At 46.5% G+C, this 26,751-nt stretch overlaps 1 protein-coding gene across 1 annotated transcript in view; it reads right to left on the bottom strand.

Annotated features, from left to right (window-relative positions):
* Nucleotides 1-24,748, bottom strand: part of DEPTOR (DEP domain containing MTOR interacting protein) — a 106,700-nt gene extending 81,952 nt beyond the window's left edge. Inside the window, exon 1 of the mRNA XM_043483335.1 lies at nt 24,024-24,748. Within this exon, the coding sequence (XP_043339270.1) occupies nt 24,024-24,199 (176 nt within the window). The 5' untranslated portion in view covers nt 24,200-24,748. The remainder of the gene's footprint in view (nt 1-24,023) is intronic.
* Between the last annotated feature and the right edge of the window lie 2,003 nt (nt 24,749-26,751).

The raw sequence follows: 26,751 nt of genomic DNA, 5'->3' as shown, positions 1-26,751 counted from the left end.
ACACACTAACTGGGGTACACAGCCCCACACACACTACTGTGGTACACAGGCCCACACACACTAACTGGGGTACACAGCCCCGCACACACTACTGTGGTACACGGCCCCGCACACACTACTGTGGTACACGGCCCCACACACACTACTGTGGTACACAGGCCCACACACACTAACTGGGGTACACAGCCCCACACACACTAACTGGGGTACACAGCCCCGCACACACTAACTGGGGTACACAGCCCCACACACATTACTGTGGTACACGGCCCCGCACACACTACTGTGGTACATGGCCCCGCACACACTGAGGTACACAGCCCCGCACACACTAACTGGGGTACATGGCCCCGCACACACTACTGTGGTACACGGCCCCGCACACACTAACTGGGGTACACAGCCCTACACACACTAACTGGGGTGTGTAGCCCTGCACACACTAACTACGTCTGGGCCACCACATTGGGGTGCATAACAACCTTGGGGCCACTTGGTCTCCAGTAGAGGGAATCATCGTGACTCCTTTTAAAAACTTTAGGGATGACATGAGGAAAGTGGGGGCAGAGAGGAACCAAGGTCAGTCCATCCTCACTCTGACACCACGTCAGATGGCTAAGCAGCCATCATTTAAAAGGCTTGACTAGACAGGTTATCACTAAGGTCCCACCAGCCTAAAATTCAACCCGTTGATCATGCTGATGACATGGACATGTCGTGTCAGTCAACCATGTTACGAGCAATCCTTTGGGAAGACCTTCACTGTGACTGAGAGCAACTGTGTGTGTTTGCTGGACCTTGTCCAGTCAACAAGCTTTAGCAGAACATGCATCAGGCACTGTACGTAACAAGAAACAAGGTGTATGCGGACTCCGCCTTCATGGAGCACGCGCTTCTACAAACTTCACTTTCCTTGTCCCCACTATGTGAGTGAGTGAGAGAGGGAAAGTCGCTCAGTTGTGTCCGACTCTTTGCGACCCCATGGACTATAGAGTCCGTGGAATTCTCCAAACCAGAATACTGGAGTGGGCAGCTTTTCTTTACTCCAGGGAATCTTCCCAACCCAGGGGTCTAACCCAGGTCTCCCACATTGCAGGCAAATTCTTTACCAGCTGAGCCACAAAGGAAACCCATCACGTAATGGTACTTTTATGTCTAAAGACCCTGAAATGTGATGATTTAGTGTGAACACCAAAGTGACATGGTCCTCAAGAGCACCTCTCCAACTGACTTTTTAAAATTTCATCTGAATGCATCAGAACTTAGTATTAGCTGTAAAATAATCCCTCATTCAACTTAAGAGAGATGCATTCTAAGCTTTCAAACGTATTTCTTCACCTTACCTCTTACCACTGAACACAACTTCAGGTGCCCTTGTTGGGGCATCCACATTAGAAAGCTGCACGTGGGATTTGGAATCAAGAACTTTAAATCTCAGTTCTGCCTCCATCACTGAATAACTGTGTGTCCTTGGCCCAAGTCACTTAATCTCCCTGAGCTGCATTTATTTTATCACTTGGCAAATTTTTTTCCATCAACCCATCTTTCTGGGGACATAACAATGAACAAGAACTTCAGTAAAGCTTCTAAATTTCTTCTAAATCAGAATAATCACTCAGATTTCTCCTAACTCACAGGTTAAGGATCAAGAAAATGTTAAGAATCAATACAATGACACATATAAAATCTCTTTCTAAAATTAAAAAAAAAATGCTGTTTACATGTTAGTTGTGATTTGTATCACAAATACTTATCACATAAACACAGATAAAGGAAAGAATTGTTATCATGGAACTTTTTTATATATTCATCTCACCCAGCAAGTACCCTGAATTTACAGACCAAAGGCTCACAGTATGACTTCCTCCCATTTTTTCTGAAGGCATCTGAACCATCAATAGGTGCTGTGGATCCACAAGGCTGTAATTTATCATATGTAATAGCATCCGTGAAAGCTAAAAATACTAATATGTTTGTGTGTCATCTTGCATGCAGTTGCATGACTCTAAAGTGGGATTTTATGTTTGTACCCAAATATCTAGCAATTTAAACAACACACTGAAGTGAGAGGCTAAAAATATAAACAGACTAAAAATGTTAACTGGTTCACGATAGAACTGCATAAATGTCCTTGTCCATAAAGAGATTTAAAACTGCACATGACCAAATGAATTAAATAAGACACCCTGCTTCTTATGCTCAATGTCAAATCTAAAGCAGAGAGAAGTCCAATTCCTAAAATCTCAGTTTCCCTATTTTTTAAGAAGGAAAGAAAAAAATGAAATTTCATGACTTCAAAACTAAAAGCAATTTCACTTTCCATAAGGGATCAGTCAACAAGCATTTATTTATATTCTGCCCTATTCCTAAACAGTGGAGATGCCACGAGTTTCAAAAATAGAATCGCATACAGCCTTCTACATAACAAATGTGGTTACAAGTCAAACACTTTTTGTATGAGTAAAGCTCAAACAAATCAGAGGGATTGTAAGATGATTATTCTATTCCAAGTAGAGTTAGTCTTTGTTGACACTTTGTAACCAACAATATTTTATATAAATATCCCTGACTCTCTGCTTTCAGCACAGAAAAAAGAAAAAAGGAAAATTAAAAAAATACATTCATGTAGTAGGTATCTGTGATTTCTGTTAGATGCCTCATTCCTGGTACTAATCTCTGTGTCAGTGATGGTTATGAGAACCTAAAACTAATTCTGGTTAATTTAAGCAAAAAGGGATTTTACTGAAAGGATATACAGCCTCTTACCAATCTGGCAGAAGGCTGCAGAAGGAAGCTTAGAAAACAGGAACTGTATACAGTACTCTGAGAATATGCCTAAGACTCTCACTAAGGGATCAGGGCCAACTGCTGGAAGGATTTCCAATCAGATAGGTAAGAAATTCCAGGTGACGTTTAGGACCTTCGAGATGGACAGACACTGCAAGGTATTTACTTATTTGGAGGCGCGGGTCTCGGTTGCACCATGCGGGATCTTCCATCTTCGCTGTGGCACGCAGGATCTTTAGCTGCTGCATGCAAACTCTGAGTTGTGGCATGCAGGATCTTTAGTTGCTTCATGCAAACTCTTTGTAGCACGTGGGATCCGGTTCCCTGACCAGGGACCAAACCTGGGTCCCCTGCATTGGGAGCCCAGAGCTTCAGCCTCTGGACCAGCAGGCAAGTCCCTGCAAGATCCTGACACAGGCTAGCAAGTTTCTTTGAGCTGTGCAGAGATTCAAAGAATATAGACAATGGTTGTTTCATAACAGATTTGTTAGGTTTTTTTAAAAAGGGTTTTATAAAGCAAAAGCTATTCCAATTGCTGATGACAAAAGACTTGTCTCTGAAAATAGATACTTTATCAAATTGAGGTTCTTGACTAACAATTTAAATACGTACAGATTTCTGCATAGATGTAGAGCATTAACTTCATTAAGTTTATGGTAAGTGTGTCTAAATGAATGGATATGCCTTCTTTCCTATCTGACATACAACTTTTCCCACTAACAGGACACATGGAGATGAATGGAGAAAAAGCAGGTAATTCCTTCTTTATCCAGTTCCTAGATTAGGTCCTGAGACCAAGAGTAAGAATTAACAGGGGTGAGAAGAGTTGTAAGTGGTTGAAGTGCAAACCAGATAAGTAATAACCAATTTCTAGTGTAATTTCCTGTTTAGTGCTATGAAGAATCCTGAAAACATATGTATACACTCAAGCAACTGTTCAATGAAGGACAAAAATGAAGCAAGTGTTGTATCACAGGAAAAGGAGACATTAAATAATAATATGACCTTATAACTATAACACTATTTTGTATCTAAAGCGGCTGACAGAGGGTTGGATGAAGGAAAAAAAAATATGTGAGAAAATAAAGTAAGGATTTCACATTTGGTTAAAACAGTAACATGTACAGTCTTGACATGGTTTTTGCCAAAAGGAATACAGGCTTTTGGGCAAGAGCGCATGGAAAATATAAGTCTGTAGTCACACATTATTCGTGTCATCTTCTATAACAATGCCACAGGTCTGAGGCACACATGATGGGGAAGATAATTAGAAAACAAATAGTTTAGGATTCTATATGGCTAATTAAGTAAAGTCTTTACTTTTTTTCTCTCAGGATACTTGAAAATTCTAGCATTATACCCAAATTTCCCGAGAGCTTAGAAAATCTTTATACTTATTCTGTCTTGAATCCAAAATTCCCCAGCCCTGAAAGTTTTGCATTCTTCTAATCCTAATATCAACACCTAAACCACAGGACCGATCTTCCTACAAATCTAAAGCCTTGGTGTGAAAATTCAGTTATAATCATTAATGCCTCATGCATTCCTGCAAAGGAAACCAGAGGATCCTGAACAAAATGCCCAGTGCTCATGTGGCTGTTTCAATGTATGCTCTTTGAGGACGAGTCAAAATCTCTGTATTAGTCTATTTAAAGGCTCTGCAGTTAACTAAGTAAATTTTCATTCCAGCTCTAAAGAGAAGTTGAGCAATCCCTTTGAAAAGCTCCAGAATAATATTTGGAACATCTTTTAATGTTTCTCGCATGAGATTCTACTATTAATCTCGTTCTCACGTGCAAAACACAAATCTGGGGATATGCAACTTTTATGTCGCTGAGAAGTAATAAGTATCCTTCCAGGGCCCAAAATACGACCCGCTAGACTCACATTCCAGAATTAACTTCTAATATTTTTAGTTAATTTACAGGTGAAGCGCATTTACTACTATCTTCATGCAAAACACACAAGCTAACGTGACGCAGGGCACGTACATGCACCCATCAGATGCTTCCGGGCAGTGAGCCTCACACAGCAGTGCAAACAGCCACGCAGTCACACGACTAACCCAAGCTTTTATAGCTCTTACATGTTCTTTTAAAAAAAAAAATTATTTTGGCCGCACTGGGTCGTAGTCACAGCTCACATGATCCTCGCTGGGGCACGCGAACTCTTGGTTGAAGCCTGAGGGATGGTTTCCCAACAGGCACGGAACCCAGGTCCCTTCACTGGAGCAGCGAGCCTTACCCACTGGACCACCAGGGAAGTCCCTTCAGCTTTCAACTATTTCCTAATAAAATTTTCAGTTCATTAATGTTGCTCCTCATCTTTTTCATGTGTGTAGACATAAGTATTAATATGTATCTAAGTTTAATTTCTGCCCAACACAGAATATTCAGAGGCAAGTCAAACTTCAAAGGTCCCAGCAAAAGGAAGCTGGGTATTAAGCAATTAAAAACAGGGCCAGAGGTTAAAAGACCTGACCAACTTTGACTTTTTAACTAAATACCCTCATTTATAAAACAAGGTAAAGTTTAAAGTCCTTGTTTCAAAACTTCAGAGTAAATCAAAATGCACTTGGCGCACTGAAACGCCTCTTCCTGCACTTCAGGCAGAGAAGGTCTGGTCTAAGGAATAAGGTGCCACGTGTTACTCAGAGAGTCCTCGGAAGGACGCAGCAGCGTGTGTGGACGGCACCCGAAGAGGCCCACTCACCCTGCCGGCAGGGGGGCTGCCCTGGACCGGAGCCTGGTCCTCCCCAGCAGGAGAGGCTGCAACTCCAAACCAGCCCTGCAGGCCTCGGGGCAGGGCATCCGGTATTCCCCAGCTCTGGCTCCCTGCCGCCCGAGTCCACATCACTTGTAGCCCAGGGACAAGGCCATGCTGCTGCTTGCGTCACAGGAGGCTGGGAAGCGGGGGTCAGGGGCCTTCCTGTGGAGCAGAACCACGCGGCGCGTCAGGCCGCCTCACGCTCACGCCCAACTCCGGAACAATCAGGGGGTGGAGGGCCACGTGTCACCCCAGGAGAGGTTCTCTAATCCACACCAGAAACCACGGGACTCACCTTCTCCCCGCTCACTACACAAGGAGGACAAACATCGCAAGGGTTGCAGACAGCCTGACGTGACACCCATTCTCCTGAGTCACGAGAACAGGCTGGCAGTGAGAGCTGGACGCTCTCTTCCCGAAGCTGGTGGACTTTTCTGGTGGTCCAGCGGTGAAATCTCTGTGCTTCCAGTGCAGGGGGTCTGATCCCTGATCGGGGACCTAATACCCCACACGCCCTGTGGTATGGCCACAAAAAAAATGAGAAGGCGTCGCCCTTTGCTGACACCTTCCATTCCCAAGTCTGAGGGGAAGAGGAGGCAGGGAGGCAATCACCGCGACCCTCTTCCAGGAGGCCCATCAAACTGGACGTGAGGCTCCTGGAGAAGAACACATCTGCCCCGTGAGAAACACACTTGCCTTGACTAATCCTGCTGGTACTAATCCTCCTGGTGGTACTAATCCTCCTGGCGGTCCCGGCCCACAGAGAAGACGCTGTTCTCAAGGCCTCGCGGGGAAACAGTGAGTATCTGCCAGTCCATGCGGTTTTAGGCAACACGCTGAGTATCTCAGATTTAACCTCTGAACACATCTCTGAATAGACCACCAAACAGCTCTAAATCAGTGTGCTTTCTTGTTTACATATTGTACTATAATCTCCATAAAGGCCTGTCTCCCAGAAAGCCCCAAGCTACATAATTTAAAATCTACTGCTCTGCTCTTATCAAGAGGAGCATTTTTGACTAAAGAGTAAAACAACAAAAAAAAAAATTGGGGGGATGTTCTTTTAAGGAATGCTAGGCTAAATTTCATTAAAAAATCTTTTTTTTTTTTTTTTTCGCATAAGCCACCACTAAGGACTGCAATGATTTCCCCAAACGTATGTCAGATTTCATAAGTATGATTGCAACGCTAATGGGGTCCACCCCTCCCCACCCACACACTTAGACACTTGGGAGGCACACACCGAGTCCTGGCCATGAGCAGCCTTCTCTGGCAGAGGGCAGGAGGTCAGCTAAGGAGCATTTGCTGGGTAGGCACGACATCAAAGGACTGAAAAGGTTCCGATAATCCCGAATTCTCACAGTGCTCAAACTCCGCCCTGAGTAAACATTCTTCCAGAACTGCTGACAAAGAGCCAGACCAACTTCCTCTCCTTCCCTAAATCAAGTTATCTAGCAGCAAAATAACCACCCAAAGTGGCGCTGCAGAAAGACAACTGAAGCAAGCCCTCTGGCTCATTAAGCTTGGAAGTAATCAGAAGGTTTTGTCCGCCGGTACGTTGGGATCGTGGTTTCTAAGGAATTCCTGGCCCTAACCACTACACCTCCACTTGAGAGGCATAACTGTAAATTATGATAAAGACCTGAGTAATCACGTTCTGCTCTTCTCGGCTTAAAGCCCTGATTCCTGCCAAGTCAGCAAACGGTGAACACATAGCAAACTCACTGGCTCCGAGCCCAGCTTCCTAGATTCCAAGGACGCTTCTCTGGAGCGTCTCTCTTTTGCAGCCGGCACAGGCGTAAAAGTTCCAATTTAGATCACAGTTCCTTGTCAGAACTCGAGGGCGAAAGGTTTACTGCAACGCTGCACACGCCACCCATTCTGAAGACTAAAAAGCTAAACTCATGCAGTTATTACCTAAGAATAAAACCAGAAGAATAAATTTGGATTTATTTTTGTTAGTTATCTTTATGGTAAGATGTGGTACAAAATGGACGCCAAAGTCACTATTGTGACGTCAATGCAATCATGCAATGAGATATAAGCTCTTAAATCTTCCTCACAGTGGCAAAAAGCCTGCCTTCTTGATCACTGAACGTACTTCCTATTTCCAATTCCTGGAGAAGGCAGGGAAAACACTAACAATACATACTGAAATGCAAGAACTGAAAGACCTTTCTTAGTTATGTAAGTAAAGAAAATTTCTGCAGCTTCCCCAGAAAGCCTGCAACTTAATTATTCCTAAAGCAGCCGTGCTGAAACAAAGAGACGACTTTTCTACAGCTTTGGCTGGAAGTCCTTCTGGGTGGAGGTGTTACTTGGAAAGAGATCAAAACCCAAGTGAGGCAACAATCATTCTCTGCAATTTGAACCTGAGCCACCTCCAATTTAGTCATCTGTTGAGAGTTCTATTTTACTTCTATTACTAAGCAAAACCCAAACACCAGAGGCATCTCTTCCAATTCAGACAGTGGCGAGGGGTGGGAGGTGAGTGCGGGAGCATATGGGTGGTGAGCAGGTGACCGTCACGACTGGGAGGTTTAGAGGGAAAAGGACTTTGGAAGCACTAGTGTCCAGGATACATGCCAACATCTCCTGCCTGTGTGCATGCTCAGTCGTGTCCAACTCTTTGCAACCCCATGGACTGCAGCCCACCAGGCTCCTCTGTCCATGGAATTCTCCAGGCAAGAATACTAGAGCGGTTGCCATTTCCTTCCCCAGGAGGTCTTCCTGGCCCAGGGATCGAACATCCACCTCCTGCATTGGCAGGTGGATTCTCTACCACTGAGCCACCAGGGAAGCCTCACCAGTGTCTCCTAACCTTTCCCAAATTGTATCTTCCTGTGGCTTTTCTGTGAGCAATTTTTCTTCTCTGTAAGCTCCCTACCTCCCAACTTTATTTCCCCTAAAATTTGGCCTTAATGACATCATACGCTGTACAATTTTTTTCCAGTGTTTCCTCATCACTGAGCCTAAATAATCTTTTATGAAGGACACTGGGCTTATCCCCCGAACACTCAATGAATCCTTCACCATAGTATGGCAGCTGTGACCCCACCTGTAACCCCAAGTGGGGGGCAGGCGTCCTGCTCAACTTAAGGCAGTCAGAGTAACACCATCCTTCCTGCTGCAACACTGCAGATGGGTAAGCCAGCGAAGGACGTTGCTCTGTCTTAAATCTTGTGAGTCAAGATGATTCGAGAACACGACAGCTCCTCGAGACTTCCATAGATGGTTGACGGCAGGCAACCCGCTCTTCAGGCTTCTTTCTTTCTTTCTGGCCACTCCTTGTGGCATGCAGAATTTCCCTGGCCAGGGAGCAGACCTGAACCCCTAAAGCGGAAGCACAGAGCCTCCCCCCTGGGCCCTCAGGAAGGCCTCTCTCCTCGATCTGGATTGGCGCTGGCGGCCCCCAGAGGCTACAGAAGCAGCCTTCACGAAGGCAAAGTAAAAGCACCGAGAAAGGCAGAATCAAGAGAGGTCAAGAGAAACAGACCTGGGATTCTCACGGGAAGTCGCCTCACCTCTGAAATTCAACATCACGTAAGCCAAGAAATTCCCGTCACTGTTTAAACCACTCCAACACATTACTCCTCTTACACTGCCCCCACATATTATTAAAATGCCCCTATTCACCTGGCTTAGTCTGTGACTTGAAGGCAAGACGACGGGCCTCACTTCTTATAGTTTACAGAGTTATTTCCATACTTGTTTGCATCTAACAACAACCCCAAGGGGCCTGGATTCAACAACAAGCTCCTGTATCTACTGCCTATGTGATTTGGGTCAAAGTGCTCATGCCTTAGTTTCTTGCATTTAAAAATTGGGATAACAGAATTATCATCAGGATTCAATAACACAGTGTAAGTACATGCAAATGCACAGAACAAGGCCTGATATTGTGCCGTTGTTATTGTTTAGTGAACGCCTAAACTGTCCAACTCTCCCTCTCTTCACTGTAAAAACACACGCTGTGATCACCCTGCTCAACAATGACTATCATCATCTCTAACTCTTTTGTATCAAACTTCCCTACACGCTATGAGAAGATGTCTGTACTGAACCAATCTTCCACCCCAGCCTGTTAGGGAAGAGGAGCCCATTCAGTTCAGTCGCTCAGTCCTGTCTGATTCTTTGTGAGCCCATGAACCACAGCACGCCAGGCCTCCCTGTCCATCACCAACTCCCAGAGTTACCCAAACCCATGCCCATTGAGTCAGTGATGCCATCCAGCCATCTCATCCTCTGTTGTCCCCTTCTCCTCCTGCCCTCAATCTTTCTCAGCATCAGGGTCTTTTCAAATGAGTCAGCTCTTCCCATCAGGTGGCCAAAGTACTGGCGTTTCAGCTTCAGCATCAGACCTTCCAATGAACACCCAGGACCGACTTCCTTTAGGATGGACTGGTTGGATCTCCCTGCAGTCCAGGGGACTCTCGAGAGTCTCCTCCAACACCACAGTTCAGAAGCATCAAGTCTTCGGCACTCAGCCTTCTCTATGGTCCAGCTCTCACCTCCATCCGTGACCACCGGGAAACCGTGGCCTTGACGACCAGGCTTCCTGTCGCCTGGTGTCATCACCTCTCAGCGCCTGGCGTCCCAGGCCCCCGGCCTCCGTCTCTCTTCGGTCGCTGCCCCCTCTTGCCCTGCAGGAGTTTCCGGGGCAGTGTCTGTCCCTTACACTACAAGCGTGGCTTCCGCTTCTGAGTGTCCTTCTCTGCCAAAATGCCCGACAGCATCTTCAAGACTCCCCATCCTTCGATTTTCAATAATTTATTTTCAGTGTCTCTCAATTTTTACATTTATTGTAAATATATGAATGTATTAAATTATAGTGTGTTCAGGTTTTAAAATAAGTTTACTATCCAAAGACACCTGAGACATTAGATTCATGTAATATATGCTACTTGTGCTTCCCCCCGCCCCGCCCCCCGCACTGGCATCCTTGCAGATTCCACTCCCTTGGGGTATCCACCCCTTCCTGAAATTAATTCTGCTGCAGGACAAATACAAACGAACAAAGGACCCTTGCCTGAAGCAAGTCCAGAAATGCTATCTTAAGAGTCATGTTTTTATTATTTTGCACTTGGTGTATTTCACAAATTGGAAACCATAAACCATAAAAGTGAAAAATAAAGTTTCTGATCCATAGGAGGCCAAAAGTGTGCTAGAAACGCTGAGAGATGCAAATGATCACAGAGGGAGGCCTGAGAAATGAAGATCCTCCTCCCGTCCCCAGCACCTAACCCACTGTCTGACATCCAGACGGGGTTTGGGAATTATTTACGGAATTAGTGATAAGATACTGTGAGGGATCCCGCATGGATATGGCAGGATAACAGAGCCTGTCATGCCGCTGCAGAAACAACTTTTGGCTCAAAAAGTAAAGTCTAACCTTTCCTTCAGCTTCGCCCTTCTGCTGAACATTTCTGGAAAGGGAAGGGAGGTAAGGACCCCATAGATGACAAGTCTAGAGTTGAGCAGCTTAATTCGAAGGACACAGTATTGTTTCAGAAGGCACACAGTTACACACTCACATGGCATCGGCTGGTTATTCACGCCTCCTGGACTCCCAGTTATGGGGCCAACATACTGTCTGAGTTGATTTGCTGTTTCTTGCCGCCAAAAGCATTCAAAGATATCAGGATAAGGGTTTGGGTTTCACACATGTCTGTCTTAGTCAACACTCATCAAAGGATGCATTTCATCACATAAGTTTTATCTCAAAAAAAAAAAAAAAATCTTGCATCAGAATGGATGTTACTAGAGAATATTAGAGTTAAGTGAAGTAAGTCAGACAGAGAAAGATAAATATCATATGATACCACCTACATGCTCAGCTGGTAAAAAATCCGTCTGTAATGCAGGAGACTCGGTTTGACTCCTGGGTCAGGAAGATCTGCTGGAGAAGGAAAAGTTTACAAACTCCAGTATTCCTGCCTGGAGAATTCCACGGACTGTACAGTCCATGGGATCTCAAAGAGTCAGACATGACTGAGCGACTTTCCCTTTCACTTCATATGCGGAATCTAAACAAATGGACACATGTGAGTGAAAAGTGAAAGCGTTAGTCACTCAGTCCTGTCTGACTCTTTGCCATCCCATGGACTGTAACCCTTCAGATACAAATAGACTCATGGCTACCAAAGGGGAAGGTGGGGGAGAGGAATAAATTAGGAGTTTAGGAATTAACAGATGCACACTACTATATATAAAACAGATAAACAAGGACTTACTGTATAGCACAGGGAACTATATTCAATATCTTATAATAACCTGTGATGGAAAAGAATCTGAAAACAGAATATATACATAAATACAACTGAATCACTCGCTATACACCTGAAAACTAACACAACACTGCAAATCAACTTCAATGAAAAAAGAATTAGTGAATCAGTAAAGTCCTACTCTTTTTCAAATTAAAAAAAGAGAATCATAAACAAATACTACAAGCTAGTAAATTCCATGTTGAAGGCTTAGAAAAAGTGTATTATTGTCTGTAACTTATTCTGAAATGCTAAAAAAAATAAGATGAGTTGATGACTAGACAGGATGGATATAAAGATAGTCATGTGATAAAGCAAACACGGCAGAATGTTAACTGTGAAATCTGAGCAGAGGAGACAAGGATATTCACTGTGGAATTCTCTACACTTACATGTCTGAAAGTTTTCACAATAAAGCGTTGGAGGGAAAAGCTGTGATTCACTCATGTTCCTCATATTTGAATGTCCTTAAAATACTCGCCCTTGTAGCTCAGTCGGTAAGGAATCTGCCTGCAGTGCAGGAGACCTGGGTTCGATCCCTGGGTCGGGAAGATTCCCTGGAGAAGGAAATGGCAACCCACTCCAGTATCCTTGCCTGGAAAATCGCATGGACTGAGGAGCCTGGTGGGCTGCAGTCCAAGAGGTCGCAAAGAGTCGGACACGACTGAGCGACTTCACAAATACTCCATGATGACGTTTGACTCTCCCAAGTACAGTAGCCGGGTAAGTGTCTTTTATCGTGGCAACCAAGGTTTATTCATCCTCTTTCATAGAGACAGGTCTTACCCACTGTTAGGTGTGACTATCAGAGTCTACAATACAGTCATTAACAAAGTAAATTCCAACAAATGTGAAGGAAAATGAATCATAGTTATGCATCAGATAACTGCCTTAAAACTTTATCTCTAAATTGAGTCTTATTGTGTTTTTAAGAAGAAAATAGTACAAGTAGGAGCTTTGGTCAAGTCTTATTTTATCAAGCTTATTATAGCTTAACTTAAGATGATATAAGAGGCACTTGGCATCTCAATGTAAAACAGTTTATGTCACCACACAGAATAAACCTCTGGGTTTTGCAGTGAATACATTTGGTGAAAGTCATTTTCATTTATGGAAACGTTAAAGAGCAAAGGTAAGTAGAATTTCTATAAAAACAGTCAATGAAAATAGGATGCAAGTTTACCCCATTCGCCTTTCCTCCTGGAGAAGAGGAAAGGAAAGTGAAAGTGAAAGTGAAACTCGCTCAGTCGTGTCCGACTCTTTGCCACCCCATGGACTATACAGTCCACGGAATTCTCCAGGCCAGAATCCTGGAGTGGGTAGCCTTTCCCTCCTCCAGGGGATCTCCCCAACCCAGGGATCGAACCCAGGTCTCCTGCATTGCAGGTGGTTCTTTACCAGCTGAGCTATGAGAGGAAAGGAATCAGGAAGGAAAACAGGATTTCTACAATTCAAAACACTCACACTTTACTGGACTCTGTATATGTGCCTGAAAACAGTGTCAGTTCAGTTCATTCTGTCAGTCGTGTCTGACTCTTTGTGACCCCATGGACTGCAGGATGCCAGGCCTCCCTGTCCATCACCAAGTCCTGGAGTTCACCCAAACTCAAGTCCATTGAGACGGTGAAGCCATCCAAACATCTCATCCTCTGTCATCCCCTCCTCCTCCTGCCCTCAATCTTTCCCAGCATCAGGGTCTTTTCAAATGAGTCAGCTCTTCGCATCAGGGGGCCAAAGTACTGGAGTTTCAGCTTCAACATCAGTCTTTCCAATGAATATTCAGGACTGATTTCCTTCAGGATGGACTGGCTGGATCTCTCTGCAGTCCAAGGGACTCTCAAGAGTCTTCTCGAACACCACAGTTCAAAAGCATCAATTCTTCAGCACTCAGCTTTCTTTATAAACAGTGTACCAACCTTATAAATAGAACTGCTTTTTGATAGAAAACTAACCCAGGATCCTCAACTGAAAATGTGCTCAATCTTCTTTTAAGATGGAAAAACAGCCCTTTCTTACTATATCTTCTTTGCAAATTTGCACATTTACACCCTGGTGGTTTAGTCGGTAAGTCGTGTCCGACTCGTGACCCCATGGACTGTAGCCCGCCAGGCTCCTTTGTCCATGGGGTTCTCCAGGCAAGAATACTGGAATGAGCTGCCATTTCCTTCTCCAGGGGATCTTCCTGATGCAGGGATCGAACCTGGGTTTCCTGCATTGCAGGCGGATTCTTTACCAATTGAGTCGGAAGCCCCCATTTATACCCTTGTTGTTCTTAAACCAGCAATTCATTATACATCTCCGCACTACCCCCTTCCCGTTCCTCCTTGTTTTTTTTCTTCTTCTTTTTGGGGCCACACCACTCATAGTGTATTCCTCCAGAATTTTACAACTTGTTAGAAAACAGCGAAACCTCGCATATAATAAAAGCACAGGCAGTAACGTAACCGTAATGAAAACAGCATAACAGGAGGCACGGCTTTACCTTAGTGAGAGGATGTTCACGCTGACGTTTTGTTTCTTGTACTTTAAGTCGTGACCGGAGAAGCTTCTGAGCATTTTGAAAGAGCATCCTTCAGAAGCCTACTTGCTCTGCCACGGAGCCCAAGGCCCAGTTCGGTGGAGCTGGAACAGCTTCAGCACCCAAGGGAGAGCTCACACAGCTGGGCAATCAGAGGAAGGCCCAGGACCTGAGTGGGCACTGGGCACCGTCTGCCTCCACGAGAGGAACCGCGGGGTAAAGCCCAGAATCAGAGATCTGTGGGTACGAGTATGGCAGGGAGGCAGTGTCATCAAGGTTAGAGCAAATAACGCATGCACCAACAGGAACAAAGCCACGAGCGACAGCTAAAGGTTCCGAGTGGAGAGAGCCGGGCCCTGCTCTGACGACGCTGGCTGCCAACGCCCCTGAGCCGCTGCCGTGGGCTTCCTCCGGCTGCAGGCCTCGGCGTTCGTCCGCTCGCGCTACATCCCGGCAACAGCTGTTATCAGAAAACTGCACGGATGAAAGGCCATCTTGTCCCCCGCGCCCCGGCGTGTGTTCGTTCTCCGTCTCGCCTCTCCTCGTCACCCTTAAAAACGTCTGAAAAGCTACAGCACGGGGACTCTTCACGCAGACCCGGTAAGTCCCCGCGTCCAGTGTGGACCATCTCAGCCCGGAAGGGAGCGGCCCTGCCGCCCTCGCTGGCGGCGCCGTGGGGCACGGCCGTTTACCAGCCCAGCCCCACCGGGGCCTCCCAGAGTCTCACAATCCATAAAAGTCACAGACCTAAGCCTCCAAGTGTGGCTAAAGCTCGTAACACTGGGACAGGGATCCCAGACCTGGAACCCACCTCTCTCCTCAGTACATAATGAGAAGGCTTGATACTGTTCCCCGTGTCTCCTCCTCATCACTAAACTCAGAGACACCAACCATTGAAGAGCCACTGTCTAATAAAGGGATGTGAGTCCCTGATCCAAACAAATACTAGAAATTACAGGAGAGAAGAGTCATCCACCACCTCTTATTCTCTTCTATGAGGGGGAGGCATTTGACTTATTTTCGGGTTTACCGATTCCAAAGTTGTCAGAAGGCAGGATCTAAATACCAACGCTGACCTTTTAGAAAAGTCATCACAAACATATTATTCATAAGCAACACTGCCGTCATTTCAGAAACAGGCTTACATAAGTGCGGAAAAGTGTGAAATAATTCCACATTCATTTACTGAGCACACACTGTCTTCCATGTGCACTCGGGTTCCTGCAAATGACAAAGCACCTTCCCAGGCTCCCTCTCCGGGAAAGAAAGGGACCTTCTGCTGAGCTTGCTGTGTGCCGGGTCTGTGCGAGCTGCCCCTGCATGCAAGGGGCGAAGCGGAAAAGATGCTCACGGAACAGGGTCTGTAAACGGGAAAAGCCTCTGGCTCAAAGGCAGCTCAGCTCTACATGCAGCTCCTCCGCTCGACCCCAAATAGAGCGACTCTCCATTTTCTGAAGCACCCCCCCCTTTCTTATCTGAATAGGTGGTAACTTCCCAGACGCCAGGACATCCTCTGTGCTGTTTAGGAATATAGAGGCATATTCCTTCCGTTTGGATCTCTACATCTCAGTAGGTGCATCTAGGCAGCAGCTCTCCTGCTCTTCCCTTGGTTACCACGTCTAGGAGAGCTAAGTGTCCATACTGATGGACGCCGAGAGGGGCCACTCTCAAAGACAGACATCCTCTAAGCCAGAACACCCCAACCTTTCTGGTACCAGGGATCGGCTCCGTGGAGGGTAAGTTTCCCTGGGGCCTGGGGAGGGCGGCACTGGAGGGTGGCTGGTTTGGGGATGATTCTAGCGCCTTCCAATCATTGTGCTCCTTTGAGAACCTAGCGCTGCTGCTGATCTACAGGAGGGAGAGCTCAGTGATGTGAGTGATGGGGTGTGTATCACAAGTGATGGGGTGTGCGTCACAGTGATGGGGTGTGCGTCACAAGTGATGGGGTGTGTATCACAGTGATGGGGTGTGTGTCACAAGTGATGGGGTGTGCGTCACAGTGATGGGGTGTGCGTCACAGTGATGGGGTGTGCGTCACAAGTGATGGGGTGTGCGTCACAGTGATGGGGTGTGCGTCACAGTGATGGGGTGTGTATCGCGAGTGATGGGGTGTGTGTCGCAAGTGATGGGGTGTGTGTCACAAGTGATGGGGTGTGTGTCACAGTGATGGGGTGTGTGTCACAAGTGATGGGGTGTGTGTCACAGTGATGGGGTGTGTATCACAAGTGATGGGGTGTGCATCACAAGTGATGGGGTGTGTATAACAGTGATGGGGTGTGTATCGCGAGTGATGGGGTGTGTATCGCGAGTGATGGGGTGTGTATCGCGAGTGATGGGGTGTGCATCACAGTGATGGGGTGTGCATCACAGTGATGGGGTGTGTATCGCGAGTGATGGGGTGTGTATCGCGAGTGATGGGGTGTGTATCACAGTGATGGGGTGTGTATCACAAGTGATGGGGTGTGCATCACAGTGATGGGGTGTGCATCACACTGATAGGGTGTGTATCACAGTGATGGGGTGTGTATCGCGAGTGATAGGGTGTGTATCACAGTGATGGGGTGTGTATCGCGAGTGATGGGGTGTGTATCACAGTGATGGGGTGTGTATCACAAGTGATGGGGTGTGCATCACAAGTGATGGGGTGTGTATAACAGTGATGGGGTGTGTATCACAAGTGATGGGGTGTGTATCATGACGGGTGATGGGTGTGTGTGTTCAGTCGCTCACCCGTGTCCGACTCTTGGCAACCATACGGACTGTAGCCCATCAGGCTCCTCTGTCCAAGGGGTCCTCCAGGCAAGAATACTGGAGTGGGCTGCCATGTCTTCCTCCAGGGGATCTTCCCGTCTCCTGTGCTGTAAGCAGGTCCCAGCGCTGTGAGGGGCGGGGTGGCTGTAAACACAGGTGAAGCCATGCTCCTCTGCTACTGCTCACCTCCAGCTGGGCACCCCCGTCCCTAACAGGCCATAGACGGTCCTGGTCTATGGCCGGGTTGGGGACCCCTGCTCTAAGCCAATCTTCAAGTTCCTTAAGTTCAAAGGGCTATAAAATGAACTACAGTTGACCCCTTTTGAACGGCTCAGGTCCAGTTTTATTCGATTTTTTTCAGTGTAAATACTTCAGTACCACACAAGTCATAGTGAGTTGAATCTATGGATGGGGAACCAGGGATACAGAGAAACTCTGACTGTAAAGTCACACTCGGATTTTCGACTGCGCAGAGGGTGGGTGCTCTAACACCCACATTGTTCAAGGGTCAACTGTATTTCTCCTTGTTCTATTCTGCATTTCTAAATTTCGTATCTCATATTTACTTCATTGTAGATTGGCCTTTGGTTCCACCAGCTGACTTTTTACCTTTAGTTTGCATACTGCATTAACATTGGCAAAGCAAATTCAGAAAAGCTACTCAATATTGATTTAATACGTTTTTATGACCAAGGCAACAGCAAGCCTGTAGGAGTCTGGAAAGGCAGTCTGTTGTAGAAAAAAGGCAACTATATCAAACAGTTTGAAAGAAATGCAATTTCCTATAACTTAGCTAAAGCTCACTGCCTAGGAAATTGCTTTTAGGGACCCAGCTTTTAATGATTGGATGAGATTTTTGTAATTAGCATATTAGTCTAGGTAGATGAGTATAACTGAAAAGCTTAAAGCGCTTTCCTTCTTAATTAAGCATTCCTCATTACATTCTGAATTCTCCTTCCCACCCGCCCATCCTCACAGCTGGCAAAACAGTGCACTGTAATTTATCTTCGCATTAAAATGATTACAAATTCAGAATGAGTGGAGTTCAAATTAAGTTTTCACATGGCAAGGAATACCCGGTTTAAAAGTTAATGAAGAAAGTGACCATTCCATCTTGTCAAAACATAAACACTTCTAGAAATTAATTAGCTTTTTCCCAGCAGAAGGGAGAAATCATCTGTCTCCTTGCTTGTCTGCAAAAGTTATCACACCAGAATATGACAGTCTTATATACATGATTCTGTTTTGCATTGGTCTCATCCTGACACTTCCTAACCCTCTAAATTACTCATTGGAGATACCGTTAAATTGAGGTCTAGCATTTTGCTTAAGAGCAAGAACTCTCAGCTCCAGCACTTTCTTGCTGAATAATCTATGGCCAATCAGCTTACACACTCTGCTCCTCAGTTCTCCCATCTGTAAAATGAGGATAACAAGCATATCTTCTACACAGAGTAGCTATAAAGTTAAAGGCATATATATATATATAAAATCCATGTTAATATACATTCCTAATACATATAAGCACTTGGAAGAGTTTTTGGCAGACAATAAATGCCATACAAATAGGTGGCACCAGTGGTGAGGAACTCACCTGCCAATGCATGATATATTAGAGATGCGGGTTCGATCCCTGGGTTGGGAAGATCCCCTGGAGGAGGGCATGGCAACCCACTCCAGTATCCTTGCCTGGAGAATCCCACAGACAGAGGAGCCCAGCAGGCTACAGTCCCTGGGGTCGCAAAGAGTTGGACACAACTGAAGCAACTTAGCACGCACACACAAGTATTATTGTAACTACTATCACACCTACCATCACCACAGAGAGAACAGGGATAGGCTATGGGATTCTTTAAATGCTCCTGTACAAACCACTTTCTTGCTAAGTATATCTGAATTAACCTGTAGAAGAAACAAGGTGGATTTTGGATGTTGTCATTAGAATGTCATAATTACGGCTGCATGGCAAATGTCAAGATAAGAGATTTATACATAAACATATAAAAACAAGTAATGATTTTAAAAGTTATTGTATGAAGCCTCACTATCATGAGTGATTTACATATAGTTAATTATCTTCAAATTAAGAATGTGCTGAGACAATTTATGGCATGTTTTCTCTGTGCTGTATCAAGAATAATAGTGATAGTGTAAAAAAAAAAAAGAATGCTGTAAAAAGATACATGCAGGAACTTCCCTGGCAGGCCAGTGGCTACGATGTTGCACATCCAATGCAGGGGCACAAGTCTGATTCCTGGTCAGGCAACTATGACCCCCCCATGTGCCATGTGGCCAAAAAATAAATTTAATAAAAAAAGATATATGTAAAATATCAGTCCCATCGCATCTGGTGTGACAGTCATGCTGTTATCAAGTTAATAATAAATATCACTGCATTCTTTGGCCAATCCAAAACGAGAGCAAAAAGCTTATTTGAAAAGTTTTCATGTTTTGTCGTTCATCACTCTGACGTGTCATCCAAATGCATTTGTCTAACAGTTTTACTGAGATATAATTCACACATCACCTACTTCACCCACTGAATGACCACAATTCAGTGGTTTTTAAGCATATACACAGTCATGTTACCATTACCACAGTCAAGTTGAAAACATTTCATCATCACCCGGAGAAGCTCTGCACCCACCAGCAACCACCCTCCCCTCCCCCGACTGCCGCCGGCTCCACTTCTGCCTCCCCGGATCTGCCGGCTTGGGCCGCGTCACGTCAGAGGGTCAGAGACATGTGTCCTTCTGTGTCTTCCTTCACTTAGCATGAGTCAAAGTCCATCCATGCTGCGGCTTTTATCAGTACTCTGCTCCTTCTTACTGCCGAATAACACTTCTTGCACAGATATATCACACACAATTAACCCATTCGTCAGCTCTCACACATTTGAGTTGTTCCTGGTTTTGGCTACTAGGAAAAATGCCACTCCAAAAGTCTGTGTAGAAATTTTTATATAGACATGTGTTTTCATTTCTTTTGAATATATACCTAGGAGTAAAATTGCTGGGTCACATGGTAATTCTATGTTGTGTCTTTAAGGAAGTGCCAGAATGATTTCCAAAGTGGCTGCATCATTTTCTCTTTCTACCAGCAGTGTCTAAGGGTGCCAATTTCCCCAAAACCTCGCCAACACTTGTTATTATCTGTCTTTCTGATCGTAGCCATCCTGGGGATATGAAGTGGTATCCATATACATTTTTCAGATACAAAAATATGGCGCTTCCCTGGTGGTTCGGTGGTAAAGAATCCTCCTGCTAATGCAGGAGATGCAGGTTCGATCACTGGTCAGGGAAGAGCCCACATGCCGCAGAGCAACGAAGCCCATGCACCGTAACAAGAGAAGCCCCCACAGCGAGAAGCCTGCTCACCACAACTAGAGAAAAGCCCACAGAGCAACGAGGACTTAGCAAAGCCAAAAATACATACATATGTCAAAAAAAATTTTTATTAATAAAAAAAAACAAAACCCTGCTCTTGTTAAGGTTTTGTCACTCAAAAAAAAAAAAAAGATATTAAAACATGCAAATACACTGGGCAAGGAAGTAAATCTTTTAGGACAAGGGAAAGCACAAAGAGGTTAGGAAAACGATTCCACAGTCAGGCTAGAAAATAAAGCAGGATATGTCTTTAAATGTTACTCAATTTCATACCCTTATGCAATCAGCTGCCCTTACCAAAGTGTCAGGACTGTGGAGCCAGCCCCCAGTTTCACATCTGGAGCTTATAATAATCATAGCAACCACTACTCTTGATTTATTGATTTATTTTACAAAATTCCTTCCCACGTTATGCCCGATTTGATCCAAAACCACAAATCTTACTTGGAAGAATATTCCCATTCTGCAGGCACAGTCACTGAGGCCCAAAGCGAGTAACTCACTTGTAAACATAGTTAAAAATAAATACATCATCCATATATGAAACATCCATATATACATTCATAAACAAATGTTAAATAGCATTCACAGAGCTGGACCTGGAAGCCAAATTCTGCATTTACAATACCAATCATAGTGCCTCCTTTCCTCACCACTTTTATTTGCCTCATCTTTCATGACCCAGAAAGCAATGGAAAGGAAAGAGAAGGAAGAGAGCAATTCTGTGTGTGTGTCTGTAAAGCAATCAGAGGCAGGAAGCCTGGACATCACAAAGTCCCCACAGTCAGTCTGTCCCCACAGTCAGTCTGTAAGACAGCAGTATGTGAAAACATGTTGGATCATGACAGCAAGGAGGTTTGCATCCCTACTCCTCTGTGGGAGGTTCCTCTGGTAACCAAGAAGCCACTGGCGTGCACGGCCACTCAAATCCCTCAATTCTGAACATTACAGTAGTATATTTAATTACATACACTAGCCATTCAAACAGCTGAGGAACTGCTGTGTACTTGGTACTCGGCACAGTGCTAAGATGGTAGAGATTTTTAAAAAGCAACGATGACACGGTTCCAAAGCAAAATTCAACAACTAATATTTACTAAGCCTCTTACAGGTAGCATCTCCTCACTCAATCCTCACAAAATCCCTGCAAGAGAAGGGAAACTGAGGCACCAAGAAGTTAAGCAAACTGTCCCCAAGTCACAGGACTAATACATGGTGGAGCCGGAATCAGAAGCCCCAGCAAACTGGTTCTAAACCGGTGTCCTTAGCCAGCAAGCAGGCCTTCCTGCTAGATCTGGCTCAGCTGGAAGGCACGTGGGGTGACGCAAGGCGACCAATAACCTCATTAACTACGACAACCCCCAGCTGAATGCTCCTTAATACCTGAAGCCCAGAGGAAAGTCATCAACCCTGTGGGGTGCTTATCTTGCCTTTTTACAGGTGAGCAGACAAGCCCAGACAAGTGAGTTCACTTGTCCAAAGTCACAGAACCGTCACATTAAGGCTGGCATGGTGCTGAGTGCGGGACAGGTACTGCTCCAAGCACCAGCTCAGCTACTGAACCCTCATCACAACCACGAGGCAGGTTCCATTATCAGCCCTCCTTCCTAGTTCAGTAACTTGTCCAAGACCTCCGGCACCAGTAAAAGTAGCAAACCCGATACACGGGGCTTTAAAGTTTTCCTCAAAACAACTTAATGTTGACTCTTGGCAACAAAGTAGCTGCGCAGAAGTTCAAACCCAGGTCTACATAACCGGAGTGAGAGGAAGCCCTCTGTCTTCCTACACTAAACCTGGCCTCAGTGCAGAGGGGTGCAGTGGGAAAGAGGGGAAGTGTTCCGGGGACCCCCTAAGGATGGGGCAGTCACGCCTGTGATTGAAGGAGAAAGTGCTTTCTGGGGAGAGGCACCATGCAATATTTTACTTTTTTTACTATTACTTTTTTTTTTTAATCACTGAGATGATAGTTCGAGTATCCTTTGGAAAACAATCTTTCATAATGTGATGTATTTTTTAAATGTCTCTTATTGTGGTAAAAGTCACATAATCTAGAACATACCATTTTAACCATTTCTTAAAAGGAAGTGAAACGCACTCAATTGAGCTGATAAATTAAAATGTTAGTGTTTCAAATTGAATCAGAAAAGTTTTACTTTGATTTTTTTTTCAATTAGAAAATCTCTTGATGGAAAAGAAGCTTTTATTCTCTTGAATTTTGGCTATATATTAAAAACCACCAAGGAATATAAAGTGCAATTTGCCTTTCGTAACGTTTAACTCAATTAATTCTGACCTCCAGTATTTGCTTCCTCAATCTAAGAGCAGCAAGCAAAGTGGTTCCCAAACCTTTAGGGATCTTTGCAAGGGTCTCTCTCCTCCGGGTTCTGAAACCAGCGTTTCACACACCAAAACGAACCTGGAGACTCAGGCCAATAAGGAGAAGGCAGAGGCGCGCATGCCGTCTGACGGGACTAGCGGCCCACAAGCAAGTGGCTCTGACGCTAAAGCCAAGGAGTTCTGTTTTCCCTGGCAAACCGATCTGAGACCACAAGCCCAGCAGCTGCGGAACCGGTCAGACCGTCAGCACAACCCTCAGAGACGCATCCAAGGACCGCGACGGGATAGGAGTGATGGGGTCTGAGCCCGAGGCCCCGCCGCTGCCCGGCGCGGGGACGCAGTCAGGGCGCAGCGGCCCGGGCCAGTGCGCTCCGCCCGAGGCGTGCGCTGGGAGCGGGCCCGGGGACGGGGCGGGACACGAGCCTTCACGCCCCTTGCGGACCCGGGCGCCGACCCACGGGCGCGTGCGGACGCCGGCACAGGCGCGGGGTTTCCAGCCTTCCGTTCGGGTCCATAAATCCTTTCGGGGGGAGCCGTGATCAGCCCCGCTTCACGGATGATGACACCAGGGCTCAGGGCAGCGACGCGAAACCTGCACTTTAAGTGACGGCGTCGCGGGCTGGCGGCTTCCCCGCGGAGGACCGGGGCCGCGGCGGGGCCGGCTGCGGGCTGCTACGCGCCCCTCGCCCCAGCCCAGGGGCCAGGCTGGCAAGACCCCGGAGCCTTCCGCGCGCCCACCTCCCGAGGCCCCCGCTCCCGCCGCCCGAGCTCCCCACCGCCCCGCGCGCCCCCCGCGCGTCCGAGCGGCGGAGGGCTGCAGGAACCGGGCGGCGGTGAGGCCGGCTGAGGGCTGCCCACGCGCCCCTCGCCCCAGCCCAGGGGCCAGGCTGGCAAGACCCCGGAGCCTCCCGCGCGCCCACCGCCCCCGCCGCCCGAGACCCCCGCCGCCCCGCGCGCCCCCAGCGCGTCCGAGTAGCGGAGGGCTGCAGGAACGGGGCTGCGGTGAGGCCGGCTGCGGGCTGCCCATGCCCCCTCGCCCCGGCCCGGGGGCCAGGCTGGCAAGACCCCGGAGCCTCCCGCGCGCCCCCCGCCCGAGCCCCGCGCGCCCCGCGAGCTCGCGCCTGCCCGGCCGCAGCGAAGCCGGGGCCAGTGGAGCCGCGGGCGCGCGGGCTGGCGGCGCTCCGCGAGCCGCGGCACGGCCCCCCGCCTCACCGCAGCTGCTCGCCGGTGACCAGGACCTCCGCCATGCGCTCGAGCTCGCGCTGCCGCGCCCCGCCGTCGCCGCCGCCGCCCCCCTCCATGGCCCGCGCCGCGCCCTCAGTCTCCGCGGTCCGCCGTGGGCTCGGTTCCGAGCCCCAGCCTGCCCGCACTGACGCCGCCCCCGCCATGTTTGCTGGGGGCGGTGCGGAGCTCACACGCCATTGGCTGCCGCGGGGAGGCGGTGGGCGGTGCCCGGCGAGCCCGCCCACCTGGGGCGTGGCCGATCCCCGCGTGGCCGGGGGCGGGGCCGAGAGGGAAACATCAACACTCCGCGGGGCGACTCTGAGCGCTGGCTGAGCCTGTGGGTCTGGTCCGCGGGCCCCTCCTTGACGCGCACAGCTGGTCTGCGAGGTCCTGGGCACGGGCGGGGAGGCTACTACGCAAGGGTGCCGGCATTTTTATTATATCGTCCACGTCCCCGACTGCCAGGATAGAAATCATCATTTCCCTAAGCAGTGAACTGGGAAGGGTGTACACGTCATTGAAGGGCTTCAAGAAATTAACCATGCTTCTCGCCCAACCTTCTCACCAGAGACAGCTTACCTGCCTTTGCTGTTGCTTGTCAGTCGTTCAGGCGTGTCCGACTCTTCGCGGCCCCATGGACTGCAGCACGCCAGGCCTCCCTGTCCATCACCAACTCCCAGAGTTTGCTCAAACTCATGTCCATCGAGTCGGTGATGTCATCCAACCATCTCATCCTCTGTCGCCCCCTTCTTCTCCTGCCTTCAATCTTTCCAGCATCAGGGTCTTTGCCGGTGAGTCAGTTCTTCGCATCAGGTGGCCAAACAATTGGAGTTTCAGCTTCAGCACCAATCCTTCCAATGAATAGTCAGAAGTGATTTCCTTTAGGATGGACTGGTTGGATCGCCTTGCAGTCCAAGGGACTCTCAAGAATTTTCTTCAGCACCATGGGGTAATCAATGAAGAATGCTGGATTGGGATCAGACGGACTTGGGATCCAGTGGCATTCCTATAATTTCCTAACTAAATATGCTTAATTCCCAGTTTCTTCCTCTACAAAATAAAAATAATCGTGGTTTCCACGTTGTTGACATCTGCTGCATTAAAGATGCTTCAGGTAATTGTTAACTCCTTTAATGGCAACAAATGGTAAAATGAGTATTGCCCTCATTTTACTCAGGAAGCAGGCCCAGAAACATGAGGCAACTTGAGCCTCGTTGTCAAAAAACTATGAGAATCGTATAAAATAAGTATGGTGCCCAGGGTTAATTAGATAAACAGCTTGCTTTTGCTCCTGTTTTTATTCTAAAATAGCTACAAAGACTATCAAGAGCTTGCATGGATTTCACCTTCAAACATGCAGTTTCTGTCTTGAGCCTGTCATTTACTAACTTTGCAACCTTATTCTAGTTACTTAACTTCTCTGAGACTCCATTTTCTATCAATATAGCAGGAGTAATTCCTACTTTATAGGGATGTTGTATGACTTAAGTGAAACAACATTATGTAAAGTTCCCAGGTATATGCTATGTGTTCAATAGCTGTCCTCTTTACCATCATTATTTTTTGAAGTACTTTTATTTATTCTTTATTGTTGGCTGTGCTGGATCTTCGTTGCTGCTTGGACTCTTCTCTGGCTGTGGAGAGTGGGGGCTACTCTATTGCAGGGCCTGGGCCTCCTGCTGGGATGGCTGCTCTCACTGTGGAGCCCAGGCTTCAGCGTCCGTGGGCTTCAGCTCAGGCTTAGTTGCTCCGCAGCACAAAGAATCTTCTGGGGCAGAGATGGAACCTGTGTCTCCTGCATTGGCAGGTAGATTCTTAACCACTGGACCACCAGGGAAGTCCCTCACTATTGCTTTTAATATGAAAAAGAAGAAGACAAAGAAGGAGAAAAAGGTGAAGAAATTCTTGCCAGATACTTTTCATTGTGTTTTTGTTTCCAGACAAATCCATTTTTCTCAAGTTATCTCTAATTAATATTTGATTATTAATAGGTCTTCAATATAAAGAAAAGAGAAGGCAGACCTGGCCCCACTAAATCTCTCTTTGATTAATAGTTTTAAGCTTTTTGAAAGTGTAAAAATGAAAAAAAAATTTACCTATTCCTAATTATTTGTTGTTCACACAATATTTTGTTTCATCCAAAAGCTCTAACTACATATTGTAAATCATATCACTATTATGATTGTCTTCTGGCTTTTCTCCCTTTAAATCTAGTCATGTTTTCATTTGAATTCAGATAGCTTTCTTCATCTGAAAAATGAAAATGAAAAAAAATTATGTAAAATATTTTCCTGTTTAATAGTTTGTGATTAAAACTTCATGATAAAAACTTTTATCATAAAAGTTTATGATTAAAAAAACTACTTAAAAAACACCTTAACATAAGGGGCAGGGGGCAATCAAGCCAGTAGTATACCTGATACCACTACTCTAGTGAGAGGTAGTGTAGAATTTACTTTTCATGCTTAATGAGAAGGTTCTGTGTGTTTGTGTGTGTAGATGTGATCAGGAGTTGGGATGCCGGTGGGCTATTATTGTTTTCATCTTTCTTTTCATGTAGGAAACACACCATGTTCCACTTGGCTAAAAAACAGACCCTTTCTCCTAACTAAGGGGAAGGTTCGTGATCTGACTCCAGAGGACCTGTGAGCACAGCTGGCCCAGAGCAGCGTGTGAAGAGCAGGTGCCCCTGAACGAGAAGAAGGCGCGGACACGG

This window comes from Cervus canadensis, chromosome 12 (assembly GCF_019320065.1).
Source record: "Cervus canadensis isolate Bull #8, Minnesota chromosome 12, ASM1932006v1, whole genome shotgun sequence".
Classification (NCBI taxonomy): Eukaryota; Metazoa; Chordata; class Mammalia; order Artiodactyla; family Cervidae; genus Cervus; species Cervus canadensis.
The sequence above is the reverse complement of the archived record's forward strand: the minus strand, read 5'-3'. Positions and strand labels throughout refer to the sequence as shown.